Consider the following 22,237-nt stretch of genomic DNA (forward strand, 5'->3'; position numbering starts at 1 on the left):
TTTTAATTTAGTGTCAGCATCTCATACTGGCTATGAGAACCTCTTTCCTAGTGCTGTGTCATTGGTACCTACATGGACCACAATGACTGAATCCTCTCCCTCCCACTACAAGTTCCCCTCCAACACTGAGCAGATAACCTCAGTTCTGGCAACAAGCAGGCAACACAGCTATTTGGACTCTCACTCTTTGCTGCAGAGAACAGTGTTAAACCCTCACTGTACTGTCCTCTGCTACCACTAGATTCATTTTTGCTCATCCTACTTGAATGGCTTCCTGTTCCACAATGCCTTGGTCAGTCAGCTCATCCAACCTGCAGCCCTCACTCATCCAAACAAACAGAGAACCTCAAACCCATTGGGCAATTGCAAAGTCTGAGGCTCTTGCACTCAGTCTACTTACCTGTCTCACTCACTCTCACATCCTCCTATCTTTGACTACTGAGCAAATCAGAAGACCCAATCCTCAGGAATGTAACTGCTTCCTGGTACAAAGCATCCAGCTAACTTTCCCCCTCCCTGATGTGTCAGCCTCCAGTACAATGACTCAGAGCCTAAGCTGTTCAAACTACAACACTCCATTCCAAACTGCACTCATTTGCAAGGCTCCACTAAAGATCCCTGAATTTATACTAAACTGAACTGCAATTACAGAAACCAGATTAAAGCAATCAGCTAATTAACTACTCAGCTCCCTCAATAAAGTGCTTTCCCTGCCTAAGACTGGCAGAAGCTGACTCATGGTATTTTCCAGTTGCTCCTACTTACAGACAAGACTAGATTTTTGAAGAACAAGATCAGCATTTTAAACTCCCCCACTCACCAAACTCCCAGTTTCGCACTTAATTCCAAATTGCACTTGTTCACAAGGCTGTACTAAAGACTCTTGAATTTATACTAAACTGAACTGTTACAGAAACCAGATTAAACCAGTTAGCTATTTATTTACTCAGCTCTCTCAGTAGAGTGTGTATTCCCTGAATATGAAGGATTTAGCGATGGTAATACCATTGAATTTCAAAGATCAGGGATTACAATTTTTTTTTGGAGAAGGCAATTACCAAGCACTTGTGTGGCACAAATGTTACTTCCCACTTATCAGCCCATACCTGAATGTTGTCGAGCAATTACTTATCAGCTCAAACCTGGATATTGTTGAGCAATTGGTGGATGTGGGCATGGATTGCATCATTATGTGATCAGGAGTGTGGGTGGAGCTGATCACTATGCGATCATCAGCAAACATTCCCGCTACTGATCTTATGATGAAGGGAAAGTCAGCTGAATATAGTTGGACCTAGGACAGTACCCTGAGGAACTCTAGCAGGAATGTCTTGGATCTCTAGGTGTGACTGGAAATGTTATTCTTTTCAGGGTCCTTGGTGCCATACTCAGTAAAGTGCTGCCTTGAAGTCAAAAGCAGTCACTCACCTAAATTCTGGAATTCAGCATTTACGTGCCCATTGGAACTAAGGTTGTCATGTGCTCTGGAGCTGTGTGTTCCTGATAGAACTTGAGCTGGACGTTGGTGAGCAGGTCATTGGTGAATAAATGATGTTTGACAACACTGCTGTTGACAACCTGTGTTGTTTTTCTGATGATCAAGATCAGGCTGTTAGGCTGATGGTTGACCAAATTGGATTTGTTCTACTTTTTTAGAATAATACGTTGTTAATAGATGCCACTGATGTAGCTGCACTAGAACAGCTTGACTAGGGGTACAGCAAATTCTGGAGCACAGGTCTTCAGCTCGACAGCTAATATATTTTAGTGCCTATATTCTAGAGCATTCAGCTGTTTCTTCACATCATATGGAATGAATTGAATTAGCTAAAAACTGGCATCTGACTTAATGGGGATGTTGGGAGGTTGCCCATTTGGTACTACAGGGTAGATGCCGAATACTTCAGTTTTACATTTTGTATTCATGTGTTGGAGTTCTCCAAAGTATAGGATAGAGATGTTCCTGGAGATTATTTCTCCTCTTAGTTGATTATTTATCCATCACCATTCAGAGTTCAATGTGGACTAACTGCAGATCTTCAACTGTCCATTATTTGTGGTAATGTCCACTCCTCGCTGAAAGACAGTTAGTCATCTAGCTTAATGTGAAAGAGAGGGGAGGGATATGTTGGGCCATGAGGTTACAGATTGTGGCGGAAAACAGAAGTTTTCCACAGCACCTCATGGATGCCAGTTTTGAGTTGCAAGATCTGTTGTTTTTCCAATTCAGGAAGCTTTGTGTGTTGGCCTGACTATGGTCACTCCTACCAATGCTGTTCTGGACAGATGCAGCACAGGATAAGGTCGAGCTTATGTGTATTGGTTATCTGACAGAGTAGTAACCCTCAGGTCTTGGCAAATTATCCTGAGAATGTTAGTTCAAATCCCACTTAGCGGTTTAAAAATTTGTATTTTGTATAAATAAATCTGGTATCGGTAAGTGACCATGAAGCTTTCAGACTATCATAAAATCCCAATTGGTTCTCCAATGTCCTTGAGGGAAGAAATTATGCAACCCTTACCTCGTCTGGCCGATGTATTAATCCAGTCCCTCGAAAACATGATTGATTCTTAACTGCCTCTGCAGCGGCTGAGCATTGTCATTGTCATTGCGCATCCCTAGCTATCCAGATAGTGCCAATGGGTTTTTACCTTAAATTGAGCCATTCCTCTGCTGATGTTTTTTTCCCACTATGGGGTTTAATTGGGAATTCCAGGGCATTAACCCCAGGAATGGGAACAATGAGATATCTCCAAGTCAGGTTGGTTTGGTGAAACGGCTGAAGGTGGATAGGCCTTTAATGCTCCCAGAGAAGAACTACTGTAGCAATGTTCTGGGACTCAGTTTCATGAATCACTGAAATAAGTGGATAGTGGGAAAGCATTTTTGATCACATGAAATTTCCCAAGAGCCAAATCAGATGTTTGTGCAGATGTACTTCATGCAAGACATTTAGTATATCATTCAGCTGACCTCCTTTAGCATTGCTCATGGTTAGTTAGAACATACTCTGCGTGTAGGAACACTGCAGCATTTAATGCCAAATGCAGTAATCTGCTGCAAAGATAGCTCTGTTTAATTCAGGCCACAATCTGAATGCTGTCAAGAGGGAAATCCTGAGCTCTATTGGAAGTCCATTGCTCTTGGTGAAGAAAGTATAATAAATGGCAGATGGATGTGTATTTTTCCCTTCAGGTCAGAAAAAAAGTCAGCACAAATTTGGTCTTTCTCTCTTTTGCTATTAAGATTCTTTGAAATGTGATGTTCATGAGCTGATTGCACGATTTCTATACTTTTGTATAAACATTGATAATGCGATCGGAAGAATCACTGCAGTTTCAAAGTAAATCTGGAGTAAAGGTGATAATGATCTTGGAAAAACAGTGCCACATGATTCAAAGGTTTGTTCCTCTTTCAGTTGCAGGAATGTCAGAGAAGACAAGTAGATCACTCGCTGAACTTAGGACTGAAATTGCACAGCTGAAGGAGAATAAGTTTAATAGCCATCAGAGAGACCTTTAACTTTCAAGTATTCATACTGGAAAGTATCAGAATAATGACACAGGAATCAGGTGGATCAATAATATTGTACAGCTACTTATCACTGGCTCTAGAAGACCTTTGTCTCTAGTGTGATCTTATCAATAAATGACTTCCCTCATTTCTCTGCTCCTGAATGGGAGGTCTGATGATGCAGTGTGTAATCTCCCTGTCTCTGATCTATAAGCTCTTTGTTTGACTGCCGCTTAAGAGTGCCGACTTGATGGCCATGGGAGGTGTGTTCATAATGAGGCCAAACAGGTTGATTAGCAACCTGCAAATCCTTCAAATTCACCTATGGCAGGTGATAAGAGTGTGAAAGACTCCTGTTCAGCTATGCTTGATGTGGAATGGCCCCCCTCAAGCTATGGCTTCTGGCTTTAGACTAGTGAACTGTTCCAGGGAAAACAAGCTATGGAAGCCAATATAAGCATTTGCTTTGACTACCTCATTGGGCTTTAGATATGGGAAGGCTTCTAAGTTTGCTCCTGTCCCTGGGGCACTTCCAGTACCTTGACTGATAAAAAGGAAAGGTTGGGGAGATGGGGGAAAGACAGAGCTCCTCTGCCTGTAACAGGCAATGCAATCGCATGGATCTGAAGGGGGAGGGTGGGCATCAGCACCCTGAGTCTGAGATTTCTCTGTGGATACCCCTTAAATGCACATTTTGTGTGGGGGATAAAGATGATGCCTGGATCCCTCAGAGGATATAGGCAGAGTCATGTGTCATGCGCTCAGTCACTTTCTTACCTTTGGATCTTTTTGGACAGCAGGCACAAGGGGCTGAATTTTTCCATTCCTGTGCAAATGGGCTTGGAGGCAAGACTGGGAGCAAAATTAGAAAATATTGCATCATGGATGTCCTTAACACAACCCCACCTCTGAGTGATATTGCCAAATATGGGATGTGACCAGCATCAGATTCTTGCCCGACAGCGAACGGTGGCTACCAGGCTCGATTAAGTGGCTGTGTGGGAATTTTGTGACACTGCCACAATGGCCCTTGTTGATGCTGAAGACTGGCAGTAATCCAGAGGTGGCCTCCTGCAACACATTTGGGAAAATAACTGTGCTGTTGGTCTGCAGCAGGGCCTAGTCTTTCTGGCCCCACTGCTGGGTGCCCACCACTGGCCAGGGTCTTGCTAAGGACAGAATTCAGTAATACAGACAGGGTCAGGTGATGCACACATTAGTTTCATTCTGCCTGACTGGAAGGATGTCAGAGTGTGCCCCCACTTCTCCCCCATTACCTCACATAGAGTTTTCAACACTCCCAGATTCCACTCAAGTCACCAGGAATTAAAAATTAATCATGGACATCATTGTGAATAAACCTGAGGAAAATTCAGTTGTGATATTATCCAAGTTGGGCTCTTGAATTTTCTTTTGGACAATTAGTCCATGCCGTGTTTTGTTCCACTCAGGACTCCTCCCAGATATACTTCATCTCCCCCTCGCAACCTATGCTCTATTCCTTTCTCCCTCATGTTCTTATCTAATTTCACCTTAAATGCATCTATGGTATTCACCTCAACTACTCTATCCGTTAGTGAGTTCTGTATTTTAGGCACTCAAGATTTGGACACTCCCATTAATGGAAACATCAGGCTAGTTTTCACCAAGTTGAGATGGCTCAGGAGCCCTTTAAAAATGGTAGCCAAGAGCTGATTCCAGGATTCTCAACCCTATTCCCGGGGTTTCTAATTTTTGGGAGTGCCTTTTAAGGGTGCAAGCTGATTTGGATCATGAACTTGCACTCCTGGCCTAGTCAGCTCCATTGCAGGGATAGGCATTTCCTAGTCCTCCACAATTTTTATGAAGTCAGGCCAGCTTTTGAAAGAGGCATGGTTCATGGCACCTCAGAGGTATACATAAGGGAACTTTTTGAAAAGTTAATTCAAAAGGTCCTCCTCATGCCAAGATGTACCCTGCGCCCACCCCCATGGCCCTTCATGCCAAGTTATCCTCCAAATAATCCCTATGGCTCCTCATGCCTCCCATGACAAAGTATGCCCCTCCCTTCACCCACGCACTATGGCCCTTGTACTCCCATCTCAAGATGTGGCATTTCCATGCCTATTCACCCACTTTACTATATAGGACCAATGACACCTAGAGTGACAGTAGCATGCTTTAAAAAAATGTTAAAGAACAGCCATGCATTGATAACTTTCCACTTTCTGAAAAATCCTTTTTACTATAGTCCAATAAAAGTATCAATCATTCAGACCCTTTAAGTTATCAAAAGCAAAATCTACAAGCACTTGCGAATTCTTTATCTTGTGTAAATAAACATAGTGAAATTGACGGCACAGATCAGAGAGCCAGAGCTGTCAATCAAGCAACCATTTCTCTGAGGTTCAGGTGTTTTAATACTTGAAGGGATGTCAGTGCTCTCAGCCAAGAATACATACAGAGCCTTGGCAGAGACCCCAAAATGCATTCGCTTGTTGAAATATTTGAGCATGCCTTGGCGTTGGGCATGGGACGAGGGGCCCCAAGGCAAACAGCACGAGCGGCAAACAGGGTGCAGCTAAGCTAACTGAGTGAACAGTTGGAGTTTGGTCAGAGGGGGAGTTTGGTGAACGGTCGGGGGAAGGAGGTGTTGGTTTCCTTTTTCTATCTTTCTCACCCCATAGGAATTGTTTCTTGCTCTACTATAGGGGAATGAGCTAGCTGTTCAGTGAGCATCTGGTAAGTGGCTAAGTTGTATTCTTTCTCTCAGGTTTAAGATAGTACATAAATTGGTGGTAAAGTTATTAAAATATATAAGAAAGCAACATAACTAAGTGATTAATATAATTAAGTAATTATTTCAAACAAATTAAGGATGGCAGTACCAGAAGATATGTCAAGGTTCCAGCATGTGATAGCTCCTGGATAACATTGTGATCCAGGGTAAACACGCCTGCAGTAAAAAGTGTTTGTAGCTTGAGGAACTTTGGCTCAGAGTCATTGAGCTGGAGGCTTTGCTGCAGACTTTGTGGCACATCAGGGAGGGGGAAAGTTACCTGGATGTTTTATAATAGGAGGCAGTCACACCACTTAGGATAGGGTCTTCTGATTTGGTCAGTGGCCAGGAGGGTGTGACTGCAAGTGAGGTAGGTAAGAGGATCCAGAGGGCTGGAGTGCAGGAGTGTGAGCCTCTGCAATTGTTCAACGGGCTTGAGGTTCTCTCAGCTTGTTTGGATGAGAGCAGGGGCTGCAGGGTAGATGTGCAAATTGACCATGGCACCATGGTATAGGTGGGAGCAGGAAAAAAGGAACCTAGTAATAGTAGGGAACAGTATAATGAGGGGATTGACACTGTTCTCTGTAACAAAGAGCGAGAGTCCAAATGGCTGTGTTGCATGCCCAGTGCCAGGGTTCGGGGCATCTGCTCAGGGCTAGGGAGGAACTTGTAGTGGGATGGAGAGGATCCAGTGATTGTGGCCCATGTAGGTATCAATGACATAGGCAGGATGAGGAAGGAGGCTCTGCATAGTCAGTGTGAGGAGCTAGGCACCAAATTTAGCAGAATCTCAAAGGTAATAATTTCTGGAATATTACCTGAGCCATGTGCAAATTGGCATAGGACAAATAAGATTAGAGAAATGAATGCATGTCTCAAAGACTAGTCTGGGAGATTGTGGGGCACTGGCACCAGTATTGGGGAAAGTGGGATTTTACCATTAGAATGTTCTATACCTGAACTGTGCTAGGGCTGGTATCTTTGCGAGCCACATAACTAGGGAAGTAGGGAGGGTTTTAAACTGAATAGTGGGGCAAGGGATCAAATTTGGGAAGATGTGGTAAACCAAAGAGTAAAGACAATGCAAGAGAGAAAGGTACTAATATGGGAAATGATAAACAGACTGTGAAAGGAAGGAGCAAAGAGTACAAATCTAAGAGTAAATCAGCAAGAGTAAGGCTAGATGCCACAAAAATAACAAAAGAACAAAACTAAAGGCTTTGTATCTAAACACATTTGGCATTTTAAACAAAACAGATGAACTGATAGCTCAAATAGAAATGAATAAGTTTGGCCTGATAGTCGTTACAGAGACATGGCTATTGGAACCTGAATATTGAAGGGAATGTGACATTTAGGAAGGACATGAAGTTAAGAAAAGATGGAGGGGTGGCTCTGTTAACTAATAATGGTATTAGCATATTAGAGAGGGATGACTTAAGTTCAGGAAAACAGGTGTAGAAGCAATTTGGGTTGAGATGAGAAATGATAAAGGCATGAAGTCACTTGTGGGAATGGTGTACAGGATTCCTAATTGTAACTACATGGTAGGGAAGAGTATAAAAGAAGAGATAATGGGAGCTTGTCAGAAAGGTACAGCAATAATTATGGGGATTTTAATCTACATACAGACTGGAAAAATTAGATAGGCAAAGGTAGCGTAGATGAGGAGCTCATAGAAAGTTTTTGGAATAGTTACTTGGAACATCATATTCTGGAGCCAACCAGAGAGCAGGCTATACTAGACCTGGTATTGGGCAACGGGATAGATCTAACTGATTGTGAAGACACCACTAGATAGCAACGATCATAATATGATCGAATTTTACATTCATTCTGAGGGAGAAATGAGTGTGTCAAAGACTAGTATTTTAAACACAGAGATAAAAACAAAAACACTGCGGATGCTGGAAATCCAAAACAAAAACAGAATTACCTGGAAAAACTCAGCAGGTCTGGCAGCATCGGCGGAGAAGAAAAGAGTTGACGTTTCGAGTCCTCATGACCCTTCGACAGTTCTGTCGAAGGGTCATGAGGACTCGAAACGTCAACTCTTTTCTTCTCCGCCGATGCTGCCAGACCTGCTGAGTTTTTCCAGGTAATTCTGTTTTTGACTAGTATTTTAAACTTAAATAAGGGCAATTCTGAGAGCATGAAAGCAGAGCTAGCTAAAGTGAACTGGAAAATGAGGTTAAGGGATATGTCAATAGAAGTTCAGTGGTAGACATTTAAAGGGATATTTCAGAATACACAAAATATATACATTCCAATGAGAAAGAAAAATTCCAAGGGGAGGGCCCACCATCCGCGGTTAACTAAAAAAGTTAAAGACAGTATCAAATATAAAGAAAAAGCATATAATTACATAAACACAGGTGGCAGTCAGAAGATTGGAAAGAATAGCAAAAGGATTAATAAGGAGGGAAAAATTAGAGTACGAGAGAAAGCTAGCTAGTAATATAAAGATGAATAGTAAGAGTTTCAATAGATATTTAAATAAGAAAAGAGGTAACAAAGTAAGCGTTGGTCCTATAGAAAGTGCAGCTGGGAAAAGATGTAAATGCCTTAGAAGCAGTTCAGAGAAGGCTTACTAAGCTAATGCCAGGAATAGGCAGGTTGTCTTACGGGGAAAAGTTGGACAGGTTAGGCTTGCATCCACTGGAATTTAGAAGAACAAGAGAGTACTTAATCAAAACTTTTAAGATCCTGAGGAGTTTTGACAGGGTGGATATTGAGAGGATGTTTCCTCTTGTGGGAGAATCTAGAACTAGGGGTCATTGTTTAAAAATAAGGAGTTGCTCACTTAAGGCAGATGAGAATTTTTTTCTGAGGGTAGTGAATCTCTGGATCTCTCTTCTTCAAAAGGGAATGGAAGCAGTGTCTTTGAATATTTTTAAGGCAGGACTAGATAGATTCTTGATTAACCAGGGGGTGAAAGATTATTGGGGTAGGCAGGAATGTGGAGTGAGGTTACAATCCAATCAGCCATGATCTTATTTAATGGTGGAGCAGGCTCAAGGGGCCAAGTGGCCGACTCCTGTTTGTAATTTGTATGTTCATATGTATGTTCGTATAAGGGTTTTTTGGGACATACCTTGGCAAGGGAGGCATGAGGGCCATAAGGGTTGTTTGAGGACATACTTTGGCATGGAGGCAGGCAGATCAAGCTGGGAACTTTCCTGACTTCTGTTACCCACCTCCAGCTCATCTTCCCTCAGTCTATGCTATCAAATAGTTTCATAATTTTAAAGATACCTAAGGGTCACTTCTCAAATACCTCTTTTCTGGAGAAAAGGGCCCCAACTTGTTTAGTGTTCCCTGATAGGAATAACTCCTCAGTTCTGATATCATCCCTATGAATTGTTCTCTCACATTCTCAGTGCAACTATATCCTTTTGTAATATGGAGATCAGATCTGTTCAATTTTGGCCGAGGCACTATCCTGGATAATTTAAATGAGATGTCTGGACCTCTCAGCTTGTGCCCCACCCAACCCTAACACACCCTCAGTTAAAATTGACCACTCTATTTATTTGCAGTTGGATACAACTAAGAAGAGGTTTAACTGGGTTTAAAGGGTTAAATTATGTGGACAGGCTGGTACCAATGAATCACTGCGGCAACTGGAACCTGTCACCCTGTAACTGATCAGGCCTCAGTCCACAAACATTCTGAATGATTTCTGACGTTGATTAGCAAGACATTCAGTTATAAAATTACAATTTAGAAACAAGAAGAAAAGTACCGAATGGCATTTAGGTATCAGTGCAAAATGTCAGCCAAATTAAACCTGCAGAGTCCTCTTCACCTACATGTGGGATCTAGATTCTTGATCACTTTCGCTCACCAACAGGACTGGCAAACCTGAAGTGGAATTAGGGGTATACAGTTTGGTGAGAATGGACCCGGGGCTCCTCAACATTAGCCCCAGACCCCAAAAAGTCTCATGATTTTAGCTCAAGAGAGGGCAAGAGCATCTCCCACTGTTACACTTAACATTTTCCCTTCAAGTGATGAATCAGCATTCCTCCATGTTGGACAGGACTGGAAGAAAGGACTGAGGAAACCAAGTGCACAGGCGGGGATTTCAATGCCCACTACCCAGCCTCACTCAATAGTATGGGTAGTGACTGAGCTCATCACATTCTGATTGACAGAGCTGCTAGAACAGACTTGCAACAGCTGAGGAAACTATCGTGAAAACAGAATCAATCTGACCTCATTTTCACTATATTCATCATTTTCTTCTCTGTCAACTGTAACAACGCAAGAGTGAAACACAGTACAGTTCTTGAGAAAACAAAGTCCCATCTCCAGAGAGGTCACCAGCCATCATATTGTATGATATTGCCACTCTGCTAAATGGGACAAAGGGTAAATCTGGCAGTAAAAACTAGGTATTCATGAGGTGCGGTGGATCACTAGCAATCACAGAATTGTAGATCACCATAGAATGCAAGGTCATGGCCCATAACATCCCATATTCATCCGTCATCATGAAGCCAGGAGTCCAGCTCTGGTTTAGTGGGCAGTGAAGAAGAGTGTGCCGGGAGCAGCACCAGGTAATCCTTAGAATCATGTAACGACATAATGAAGGTATTACCCAAGGCTAACTGTATGCTGAACACCAGGAGAAGTAGCTGTGGAACCTTTAAAAACTGTGAGCCCTTTAAGAAAGTGATGCTGAAGATGCACGTTAGATGGAGGGCTTTTAACGCTTGAGGTTGAAAGTAGTAGCAATCCTCCTTCAGGGTCAAAAGGAGCTGGGTTCAAACCGGACTCCAGACACTCCCACTGAGTGGAGACCAAAATCTGGATTTTCAATGCTGGGTTGACAGTACAAACTGGGCTGAAAGAAAATAAGAAACACCTCAGCTATTCCTTCCTAAGGGGAAGCTCAAAAGATTTAGACCAAGAAATTGGATCATGCTGAGCCTATTGTGCAAGTGCCTCAAAAGGTGGTTGGTTAGCATGTTCATTCTACATTGGCCCCAACATTGTTAAATATTCCCCCAAAGGCATCTAGGATGTATATGTGATACTTGAAATTTACATTTGCAAATAGGGGACCTGGCAATTTTGCGCAAGATATCAGTGATTGCCTAACCATTGCTCTTCCCCCCCAATCCCTACTGCCTCTCACCCATCCCTTACTGCCTCCCTGCCTGTGCGCCTCCCACCCCTTCATCCAATGCCTCTATATTTCCCACTAACTATCCTCCTCACCACTGTTTCCCCTAATTGCATCTCTTTCCCCGACAGCCTGCTCTCTCCTGATTCTCTGAATGACCTCTGCTGTTTGGCTGATCTTGGTGCTTCCTGAGACTGACAAGTTGCCTCTGGGACTGTGAGTAGGGCCTGCAGTTCACTGGTAACAAAACATTGGGGTGGATGGACTGATTTCCCAGACACAGTGTGTGCTGCAACATGATTGTGTCTGATTCAATTGAAATCCAATTATAAAGGCCTGGAGAGTGAAACTCCGAATTGAACCTGCCCTGGGGCAAGACACTTGATCGTCTTTAAACAGCAGCTATACAATGTTGGGTAACATCTCGGTGAATTAGGAGATTTATTTGAAAGATACTGGAGTATACCTGCTGGCTCTAACATTTATTTAAATATCTTCACAGATGCACTTCGCTTCCAATGTCCTGACCAGTGGAAGCAGTTCCAGCAACACTGTTATTACATTTCAACAAACAAAAAAAACTGGATAGATGCCCAGAAAGCCTGTGCATCAATGGACGCCAATCTTGTTGTCATTAACAAAGCTGAGGAACAGGTAGGATTTTCAAATGCACCAACAGCTGTTAACTTTGCAGCATGTTCAGAACCAGAAGGGCAGGGACATAAGAACACAAGAAATAGGGGCAGGATTAGACAATGTAGTCCCTAAGCCTGGCCCACCATTCAAAATGATCATGGCTGATCATCAGCCTTAACTTCACTATCCTGCTTGCTCCCGAACATCCCTCAATTCCCTGAGAGATCCAAAATCTGTCTATCCCAGCAAGGAAGAAAAGTCCACAACCCTATGAGGTAAATCATTCCAAATATTCAGTCTTCTCAGTGAAGAAATTTCTCATCTTAGTCCTAAATGTTCTGTCCCTTATCCTGAGACTGTACTCTAATATTCTAGATTCCCCAGCCAGGGAAACAACCTCTGTCTATCCTGTCAAGCTCCTTCTATGGTTCAAAGACAGCACCTTTCATAGGCCCAATTTATTTCACCTCCCATCAAAGGATAATCTTGTCATCCTAGGAACCAATCTAATGAAGCTTCACTGTACCACCACCAATGCCAGTCTGACCTTCCTTAAATATGGAGACTGCACTGTGCACAGTACTCCAGATATGGTCTCACCAAAGTCTTATACAATTGTAGCAAGACTTCCTTATTCTTATACTCTGATCCTTGTGAAATAAAGTCTAAGATGACATTTATCTTCCTAATTGCTTGCAGTACATGCATGTTTACTTTGTGCTCCTTGTACGAGTACACTCAATTCTCTCTGAACATCAACATTTAGGAAGTATCATACCTTTTCAAAACTATTCTGCTTTTCTATTCTTACTACCAAAGTGAATAACCTCATACTTCCCCACATTATACTTCATCTTCTACCTTGATGCCCAATCACCTACCTGTCTATATTTCCTTGAGGCCTCTTTGTGTCCTCCCCACAGCCTACATTCACAGCTAGCTTTGTATCATCAGCAAAATTAGATACATTACCTAGAGTTTCTGTGTCTAAATCATAAATATAGATTGCAAAGAGCTGAGGGCCCAGCACTGATCCTTGCAATATTACACTAGTTATAGCCTTCTAACTTGAAAATGCCCTGTTTATCCTAACTCTCTGCTTCCTGTCTATGAAAGAATCCTCTATCCATGCTAATATATTACCTCCAACTTCCTGAGCCCTTATCTTGCCTTTTGTATGTCACCTTATCGCGTGCCTTTTGCAACTCTGAGTATACTACATCTAATTCATTTTATCTACTCTACTAGTGACACCCTCAAAGCGCTCTAATAAATTGTCAAACATGATTTTCCTAAAACCACATTGACTATCTGATCCTATTATGATTTTCTATATGCATTGTTAAGACTTCCTTAGTAATAGATTTTCCCAATGACTGATGTCAGGCTAACTAGCCCGTAGTTCCCTGTTTTCTCTTTTCCCTCCTTTCTTGATAGAGGTGTTAAATTTGCTAACTTCCAATCCACTGGGACCATTCTAAAATCTAGGGAAGTTTGGAAAATCCACTCTCTCTACAGCTACCCATTTTAGAAGCCTAGAATGTAGGCTATCGCGTTCTGAGAATCTGTCAGTTATTAGTTCTTTAAGTTTCTCCAATACTTTTTCTCTGCTGTTATTAATTAATAAAGCTTCTCATTCTTATTAATCTCTAGGTTCCCTCCCCTCTTTTTGGTATGTGATTTGTGTCTTCTATTGTGCAGATAGGTGCAAGATATTTGTTCAACACCTCTGCCATTTACTCAGACCTCCATAATAATTTGCCCTGGCTGTATATCTAATGAACAACGGACCTATTCCGTTTAATTATTTTCCTTTTTATCAATTTTTTGGTTGCCCTTTGCAGTTTCTGGCCAACAACCTCCCACCCCTGCACCCCCAGCCCCGCCAATGCTCACCACCACCACCCCCTCCCCACCCCTGCCCATGTTCAGTTTTACCCTCATATCTATGCAATTGGATTTCTTTTAAGTTTAAGATTCCTGTTTGGAGTACATCACTCTCAAACTTAATATGGAATTCAATTGTGTTATAATCACTTTGAATCAGAGGATCTTTTACTCATTAAACCTGTCTTATTGCACAATATTAGATCTAAAATTGCTTTATCCCTAGTTGGTTCCACAATGTATTGTTCCTGGAAATTGTCACAAAAGCATTTTATGAACTCATCTTGCAAGCTTTATTTGATCAATTTGATTTGTTCAATCTATACGAAGTTTAAAATCTCCCATGATTAATACACTGACTTTGTTACAAGAGACAATTAGTTTTTGCTTAATGCTCTTTCCTACAGTACTGTTGGGGATCTATAAACTACCCCCAATGTTTTCTGACTGTTGTTATTCCTAACTTCAAAGCATGCAGATTTTTCTTACTGATCTTCTGAGTGTTGGGCTCCTACGGCATGAGAAGATCTCTAACACCATATATTCAATACTTTAACCTTACCGTTACCTTTAAAAAATGGTTTCCTGCTGAACTAAAAGGGTGGCTGCTAAAAGTCACACGACCATGACCGGGAGCTACCCTCAGAAGTTACAAGAACAAATTAATTCTTTGATCAGCTTCTGGAATCTCACACCTCATTGTACAGACCACTTGAATTACAAAAGACCAGGAAACTTGTACATCAGAATGTGTTACACCCAGAAAGCTGCTAACAAACTCATATCACACCTGGGACTGTCCAGACACACTTCAAAGGGAACCATAAGAATGTCAATTGCATCTGATGAGCTCAACTTGCTAGTGGAGTCAATGGGTCTGCCTAGACAATGGCTTCCCAAACAGTAGTCCCTCAGTGCAGATGGTATCTCTTTCAACAACTAATGCTTGAAATCAAATCCAATTCCAGACACTGGATAGATATCCCTTTTTGTAGACTTCGTGGCGAAGGAAGGTAACATGACTCCACTGGCCATTTTTGAAATACCTAAATGCTTTTGAGGACTGAGAACTAGTCAGTCTGATGTTTTAACATCCAACTGGTGAGCTACCAAGGAGCAGGCCCCTCCAGGCAGAACAACAGCCTGATCATCAAACCTGCCTCTGCTGGAAGATTCCATACCATCACCTACAGAACCAACTTTGTTTCTGTGTACGTACTTTATTTTGAGTTGTCAGAGCCAACGAAAAAGTAAATGCTACAACCTCGGTCTTCAGCCAGCTGAACTCAAACACCTACATGAAAGAGTTCCTCATTGGACTCTGACTTTGAAGTCTGGAACTCCCATGTGAACTAACATTCATTTCTGTGGTCCTTGTACTGTAAAACTCATTTTTTCGATCACCCCCCATGCGCTGCCCCCCCACCCCCCCACCCCCCGCTTTGGTGTTTGTGTATTTGGAGTGGGAAGCTGCAGACACTCCTTCCCTGGGTTTTTGGATGTGGAATAAAAAATTAGGATTAATTCAGAAGATTGAGTTTGCTCTGGATCATTAATAAATTGGATCACAAAAACTGAGGGATTGGGAAAACACCCACCACATATTTTTTAAAATCAAACACCTTCTTGCTTATGATTAGGTACTAAGAGGAAATCACTGCAGTTTACCTCTCTCCTGTCTGTAACATGAGCTAAGATCCTAGTTGAATCCTTTCCTACCTGGGCTACTCATCCTTCTTTTCCATTATGCCTGTATTTTTAAATTAATATATATCCTGGAATGTTTATTGATCATCTGACTCTGTAATGCTGCTTAGATCTAAATCATTTAACTGTATTTGTGCCAGTTCAACTATCGTATTACAGATGCTGTGTGCATTCAGATAAAGAACCTTCAATTTTATTCTTCATTACTAATGTTTATTTGGACATTATTTGCTGATGCTCTATTACAATTAAACTCTTTGTCCCTTCCTATCTGCTTATCTTAACCGAATCACTACACTGCTTTCAATGTTTCTCTTTGGATTACTATATCTCCCTTCACCTGACTCAGAGTGACAGAATCACAGAATTTTAACAGCACAGAAGGAGGCCCATCATGTTTCCAACTGAGCATTTATGACCTAGAGCCATTGCCCTGCCTTTTCTCCATACTCCTGCACGTTGTTTCTATTCAAATAAACTTCTAATGCTCTTGATTGAACCTACCTCCACTACACTTCCAGGCAGTGCATTCCAGACCCGAACCACTTGTTGTGTGAAAAAGTTTTTTCTCAGGCTCATTTGCTTCTTTTGCAAATCACTTTCAATCTGTGCCCTCTTATTCTTGATCCTTTTATAAGTGGAAACACTTCTCCCTATCTACTCTGTCCAGCCCCCTCATGATTTTGAGCATCTCTATCAAATCTCCTCTCAGCTACCTTCTCTCCAAGGAGAACAGTCCCAGCCACTCCAATCTATTCTTATAGCTGAAGTTTCTCATCCCTAGAACCATTCTTGTAAATCTCTTCTGCTCTCTCTCCAATGTGTTCACATCCTTCCTATAGTATGCTGCCCAGAACTATACACAATACTCCAGCTGAGGTCTAACGAGTGTCTTATATAAATTTAGCTTAATCCCCCTGCTCTTGTACTCTATGCCCCTATTAATAAAGCCCAGGATACTATATGCTTTATTAACTGCTCTCTCTGCCTGTCTAGCCACCTTCACTGATCTATGTCCATGTACACCCAGGTCTTTCTGCTCCTGCACATCCTTCAAAATTTCACCCCTTATTTCATATCGTCTGTTCATGTTCTTCCTACCAAAATGCATCACCTCACACTTCTGTGTTGAACTTCATCTGCCACCTACCTGCCCATTCCAAGAACTTGTCTATGTCCTCTTGAAGTTCCACACAGTTCAAAATGCTCCCAAGCTTTGTATCATCTGCAAACTTTGAAATTGTCCCCAAATGCACACCAAGATTTAGATCATTAATGAATATCAGGAAAAGCAAGGGTCCCACTACCAACCTCTGGAGAACTCCACTACAAACCTTCTTCCAGCCTGAAAAATATCCATTAACCATTACTCTCTGCTTCCTATTTTTCAGCCAATTTTGTATCCACATTGCTACTGTCCCTTTTATTTCATGAGCAATAACTTCTCTCACAAGTCTGTTGTGTGGCACTGCCAAATGCCTTTTGAAAGTCCATGTACACCACATCAACAGCATTACCCTCATTGACCTTTTCTGTTACCTCTTCAAAAAACTCCAGCAAGTTAGTTAAACATGATTTCCCCATTAGAATCCATGCGCACTCTTCCTTATCAACCCATACTTTTCCATGTGAATACTAATTCTATCCCGAGTAATTATTTCTCAAATCTTGGCCACCACTGAAGTTAAATTGACTGGTCTGTAATTGCTGGGCTTATCCTCACAACCTTTTTTGAAGAGGAGCATAAGGTTTGCAATTCTCCAGTCCTCTGGCACCACCCCTGAGTCTAAGGAAAACTGAAAGATTATGGCCAGTACCCCTACAATTTCTACTCTCACTTCCTTCAATATCCTTGGATGCATCTCATCTGGTCCTGGTGCCTTATCAACTTCAAGTACCAACAGTCTATTCAATAATTCCTCCTTATCAATTTTGAACCCTTCTAGTGACAGAGTTTCCTCATCTGTCACCATGGCCTGGGTAGCATCTACCTATTTAAATAACTCTTCCCTCCCACCCACACCACCTTTTAGTTTAAAGTCCTATCCCCAGCCTTTACTATATTTAAGACTCCCATTCATGAAAGCCCATTCAAAACATTTAAATCCTCTCATGTACTTAATCCCTTATAAAAACATAACCCTACATCAAAGACTTTAATATTCTCTTTGTGCTGTCAAACTGTGAACTTAGGATCCCCACCGTGATAATGTTAGGTTGTGGAAAGAAGTCAAGCATTAATAATGACATAATGATAGCCTTTGGGATAATATCAAGAAGCAGCTATTGTAACTGTTAAACCAGTTATTTTAACCTCTGTCACATACAGGACATTTTTTTCTTAATTTTTAAATGGCTAGGGATTTAAATAACTTAACAGCTTGACTGTTCTGCAGACCCTATCCACCATTCAAGAGCATTTACAAGTACGCTAAAACTCGTAACTCCCACACTGTGCGTTAAGGTCCTCGCTACAGCGAAAATGGGGTCTGTTTCAACTGGGCACTGAATTCAAATGGCCCTGCTGAATTTGGGTTTCCCTAATGTGTGAGTCATGCCCTGCCCCTTCTTCTACCGATGAATATGGGACCTGTCAGAAATGGAGCTCAAATCCATGTCCTGCTCCACATTTTTAAAGATTCACTGAGTCTCCATGAAAATCCAGGTCATTGTCCCAGTAGAGTTGTGCTGTGTGTGTGACTCACTGTTCTTGCAGTGCAGTGTGTGTATGTGTGTCCCCCAAGGCTTACTGTCCCTACATCTCTAGGGTCGATATCTAGTTAATAATGATTACTCTTATTATGAATTCAAGTCTCATCCTTGTATTTAAATTATTCCATAGTCTATTCATTATTTTTGACTACACCTTTAGGGTGTAAGTTGTGGCTCAGTAGTAGGGTTCTCAACGGAGTCATTCCAGAGACCTGAGCACAAAATGGATACCTAGAACTGACGGTGTAAATGTGAAGGGATGATATCTTCCTCACTTCCAGTAGTGCAGTGTGTGTGATTCACTGTCCCAGTAGATAGGTGTAGTAATTATGGTTTTGCTTATTGTGTAATGCACCTTTAAGAGTAAAACTTGTTAAGGAAGATCATATGATCTGTAGTAACCAATAGGAGAGTAGCATGGGCTACCTCAGAAGTCAGTGCAGAGATGGAGTTGAAGTTGAAAGCACACATATAGTTGCTGCTGAGTATATTGTTAATTAACTTAATGTTTCCACCCAAGAAGTATCTGCGGATCTACTCTATCTATGGTACCAACTTGGCCACCACTCACAACAAATAGGTGACGAGGTTCCATAGGATCCAATAATAAGTAATAATAAACTGTTGGCATCTGGCCATCATTGACCATCTTCAGCTTCACTGAAGTGGTGATGGTGAAAACATTCTTGAGTTGCAGCAGTTTGATACAACTGAGTACTTTGCTAAGACATTTTAGAGGGCAGTTAATAGTCAAACAGATTGGTATGGGATTGATGTTACATATAGGTCAGATGGGGTAAGGAAGTAAGGTTTGTTTCCCTAAAGTACATTATGAAAATAGGAAAAGGAGTAGGCTATTCTGCCCTTTAAGCCTGTTCCACCATTCAATTAGATCATGGCTAAGATCATATTGTTCCATTTACAACCAAGTTCTGCAACCTTTAATCCCTTTTCTTCACAAAAATTAAACTTACACCTTTCAATTAAATTATCCCTGATTTTTTTTTACACTCAAGGGAATACTTGCAGACTGCTTTGTTCTGGATGGCATTAAGCTTCTCGAGTGTCGTTGGAGTTCATTTATCCAGACAAGTGACAATATTCCATCACAATCCTGACTTATGCCTTGTAGACGGTGGGGTTTTTTGGGGGGAGTCAGGAGGTGAATTATGCACCAAGGAATTCTGAGTCTCTGACTTGTGCTTGTAGCTAAAGTATATAAGTAACTATTCATTTAAGTTTCAGGTCAATGATATCTCCCAAAATGTTGATGGTATGAGATTTGCCAGTTAATGTGGCGGTCAGACTCTCTCTTGTCCAGGTATTCACTTATGGCCTTTCCATTACCTACAAGACTCAGAAGTGTGATGGGATGCTCTCCAATGGTCTGGATGAGTGCAGCTCCAACAACACTGAAGAAACTTGATGATCCAGTACAAAGCAATCCACTTGATTGGCTCCCCATACCGTACACCACGTTAAACATTCACTCTTTCCACCACTGGGACACAGAAGCATCAGTGTGTATCACCTGCAAGGAACTCACTAAAACTTCTTGGACAGCTCCAGTCAAATCCACAACACCTACCCCTTATCAGCCTGAGCTTGGATGTGGCCCAGGGCTTGCTGCATGAGGGCACAGGCTATTTCAGTATTGAGGAATTACAAATGGAATTGAGCATTGCGCAATCATCAACAAACATTTTTTTTTGGACCTATGGAGGGAAGATTGTTGATGAAACATTTGAATATTGTTTGGCCTTGGACACTCACTGAAGGACTCCTGAAGTAATGTCCTGCAACTGAGATGTTTGGCCACCAACAACCACTACTGTTATCCTTGATGCTAAGTATGACTTCAGTTTCTGGAGGGTTTCCTGTTGATCTCCATTGACTTAACTTTTACCAGGATTCCATGTTACCACACTTGGTCAAATGCTGCCTTGGCGTTAAGGTCAGTTAATTAAATTCACTCCACGTAATATCAAGAAATGGCTGAAGGCACTGGATACTGCAAAGATTATGGCCCATGACACTATTCTGGCAATAGTACTGAAGACTTGCTCTAAAACTTGCCACACCCCCAGCCAAGCTTTCCAGTACAGCTACAACAGTAGCATCTACCTGGCTATGTGGAAAATTGCCCAGGTATGTCCTGTACACAAAAAGCAGGGCAAATCCAACCCAGCCAATTACCACCCCGTCAGTCTACTCCCCATTAATGGAAGGGGTCATCAACCGTGCTATCAAGCAGGTCTTGCTTAGCAATAACCTGCTTACTGACGTCCAGCTCCTGACCTCATTACAGCCTTGGTTCAAGCATGGACAAAAGAGCTGACTCAAGAGGTGAGGTGAGAGTGACTGTCCCTGACATCAAGGCTGTATTTGACCGAGTATGGCATCAAGGAACCCTAGCAAAACTGGAGTCAATGGGAATCAGGGGGAAACTCTCCACTGGTTGGAGTCATACCCAGCACAAAGGAAAATGGCTGTGGTTGTTGGAGGTCAGTCATCTCAGCTCCAGGACATTACTGCAGGAGTTCCTCAGCATAGTGTCCTAGACTCAACTATCTTCAGCTGCTTCATCATAGGCTCAACTATCTTCAGCTGCTTCATCAATGACCTTCCTTCCATTGTAAGTTCAGAAGTGGTGATGTTCGCTGATGATTGCAGAATGTTCAGCATCATTTGCGACTCCTCAGATACTGAATTAATCCATGTCCAAATGCAGCAAGACCTGGGCAATATCCAGGGTTGGGCTGAAAAGTGGCTAGTAACATTCACTACAGAATTGCCAGGCAATGACCATCTCCAACAAGACAGAATCTAACCATTGTTCAATGGCATTACCATCACTGAATCCCCCGCTATCAACATTCTGGGGGTAACCGTTGACCAGAAACTGAACTGGACTAGCCATATAAATACTGTGGCTACAAAAGCAGGTTAGAGGCTGGGAATCCTGCAATGCGTAACTCACCTCCTGACTCCTCAAAGTCTGTCCACCATCTACAAGGCACAATTCAGGAGTTTGATGGAATACTCCCCACTTGCCTGGATGAGTGCAGTTCCCACAACACTTAAGAAGCTTGACACCATCCCAAAGCAGCCCGTTTGATTGGCGCCACATCCACAAACGTTCACTCCCTCCACCACCAATGCACAGTAGCAGCTGTGTGTACCATCTACAAGATGCACTGCAGGAACTCACCAAGGCTCCTTAGACAGCTCCTTCCAAACCCACGACCACTACCATCTAGAAGGACAAGGGCAGCAAATAGATGGGAACATCACCACCTCCAAGTTCGCCTCCAAGTCATTGACCATCCTGACTTGGAAATATATCACCGTTCCTTCACTGTTGCTGGGTCAAAATCCTGGAACTCCCTTCCTAACAGCACTGTGGATTTACCTACACCACATGGACTGCAGCAGTTCAAGAAGGCAGCTCACTGTCATGAAGGTATAATAATTTTCATAATTTCTTTGCTTTATTGTGAAGTAGGTTTATTGGTTGGGGTCAGCATAGTTGGGTCTGTCTGTGTGTGATTTAATTACATTTGTAGTTAAGTAGACGACAAGCTTTAATCCAACAAAAGAAGCTAGGTGTTTGACATGCTAATGAGTAAGCATGGATGCTAGCTTAGCATGTAAGGTGTGAAGGGAATCTGCATTTTTAAATAAATGAAGGGATATTGGATTTCAAAGGGATCCCAGTCTGTTTACAACTAGCCAGATAAGCAAGGCTAAGGAATGGTTATTTTTCCCTAAGGTTACTGACAACATACAGTAACAACATGAAAGTTTTATAATGTGAGGGAGATACTGTTTCAAAGATGTATGGAACACTATAATTTACATGTTAAAAAGAGAGAAATATATATGAAGGAGA

The 22,237-nt window shown here is 42.0% G+C and overlaps 1 protein-coding gene across 3 annotated transcripts in view; it reads left to right on the top strand.

Annotated features, from left to right (window-relative positions):
• LOC121271356 (CD209 antigen-like protein C) overlaps positions 1 to 22,237 on the top strand; it is a 58,668-nt gene that overhangs the window by 23,624 nt on the left and 12,807 nt on the right. For all 3 annotated transcript variants that reach the window (XM_041177310.1, XM_041177309.1, XM_041177311.1), the window contains exon 4: positions 11,906 to 12,057. In XM_041177310.1, coding sequence (XP_041033244.1) covers positions 11,906 to 12,057 — 152 coding nt within the window. The remainder of the gene's footprint in view (positions 1 to 11,905; positions 12,058 to 22,237) is intronic.

Source organism: Carcharodon carcharias, chromosome 30, assembly GCF_017639515.1.
Source record: "Carcharodon carcharias isolate sCarCar2 chromosome 30, sCarCar2.pri, whole genome shotgun sequence".
In the NCBI taxonomy this organism is placed as follows: domain Eukaryota; kingdom Metazoa; phylum Chordata; class Chondrichthyes; order Lamniformes; family Lamnidae; genus Carcharodon; species Carcharodon carcharias.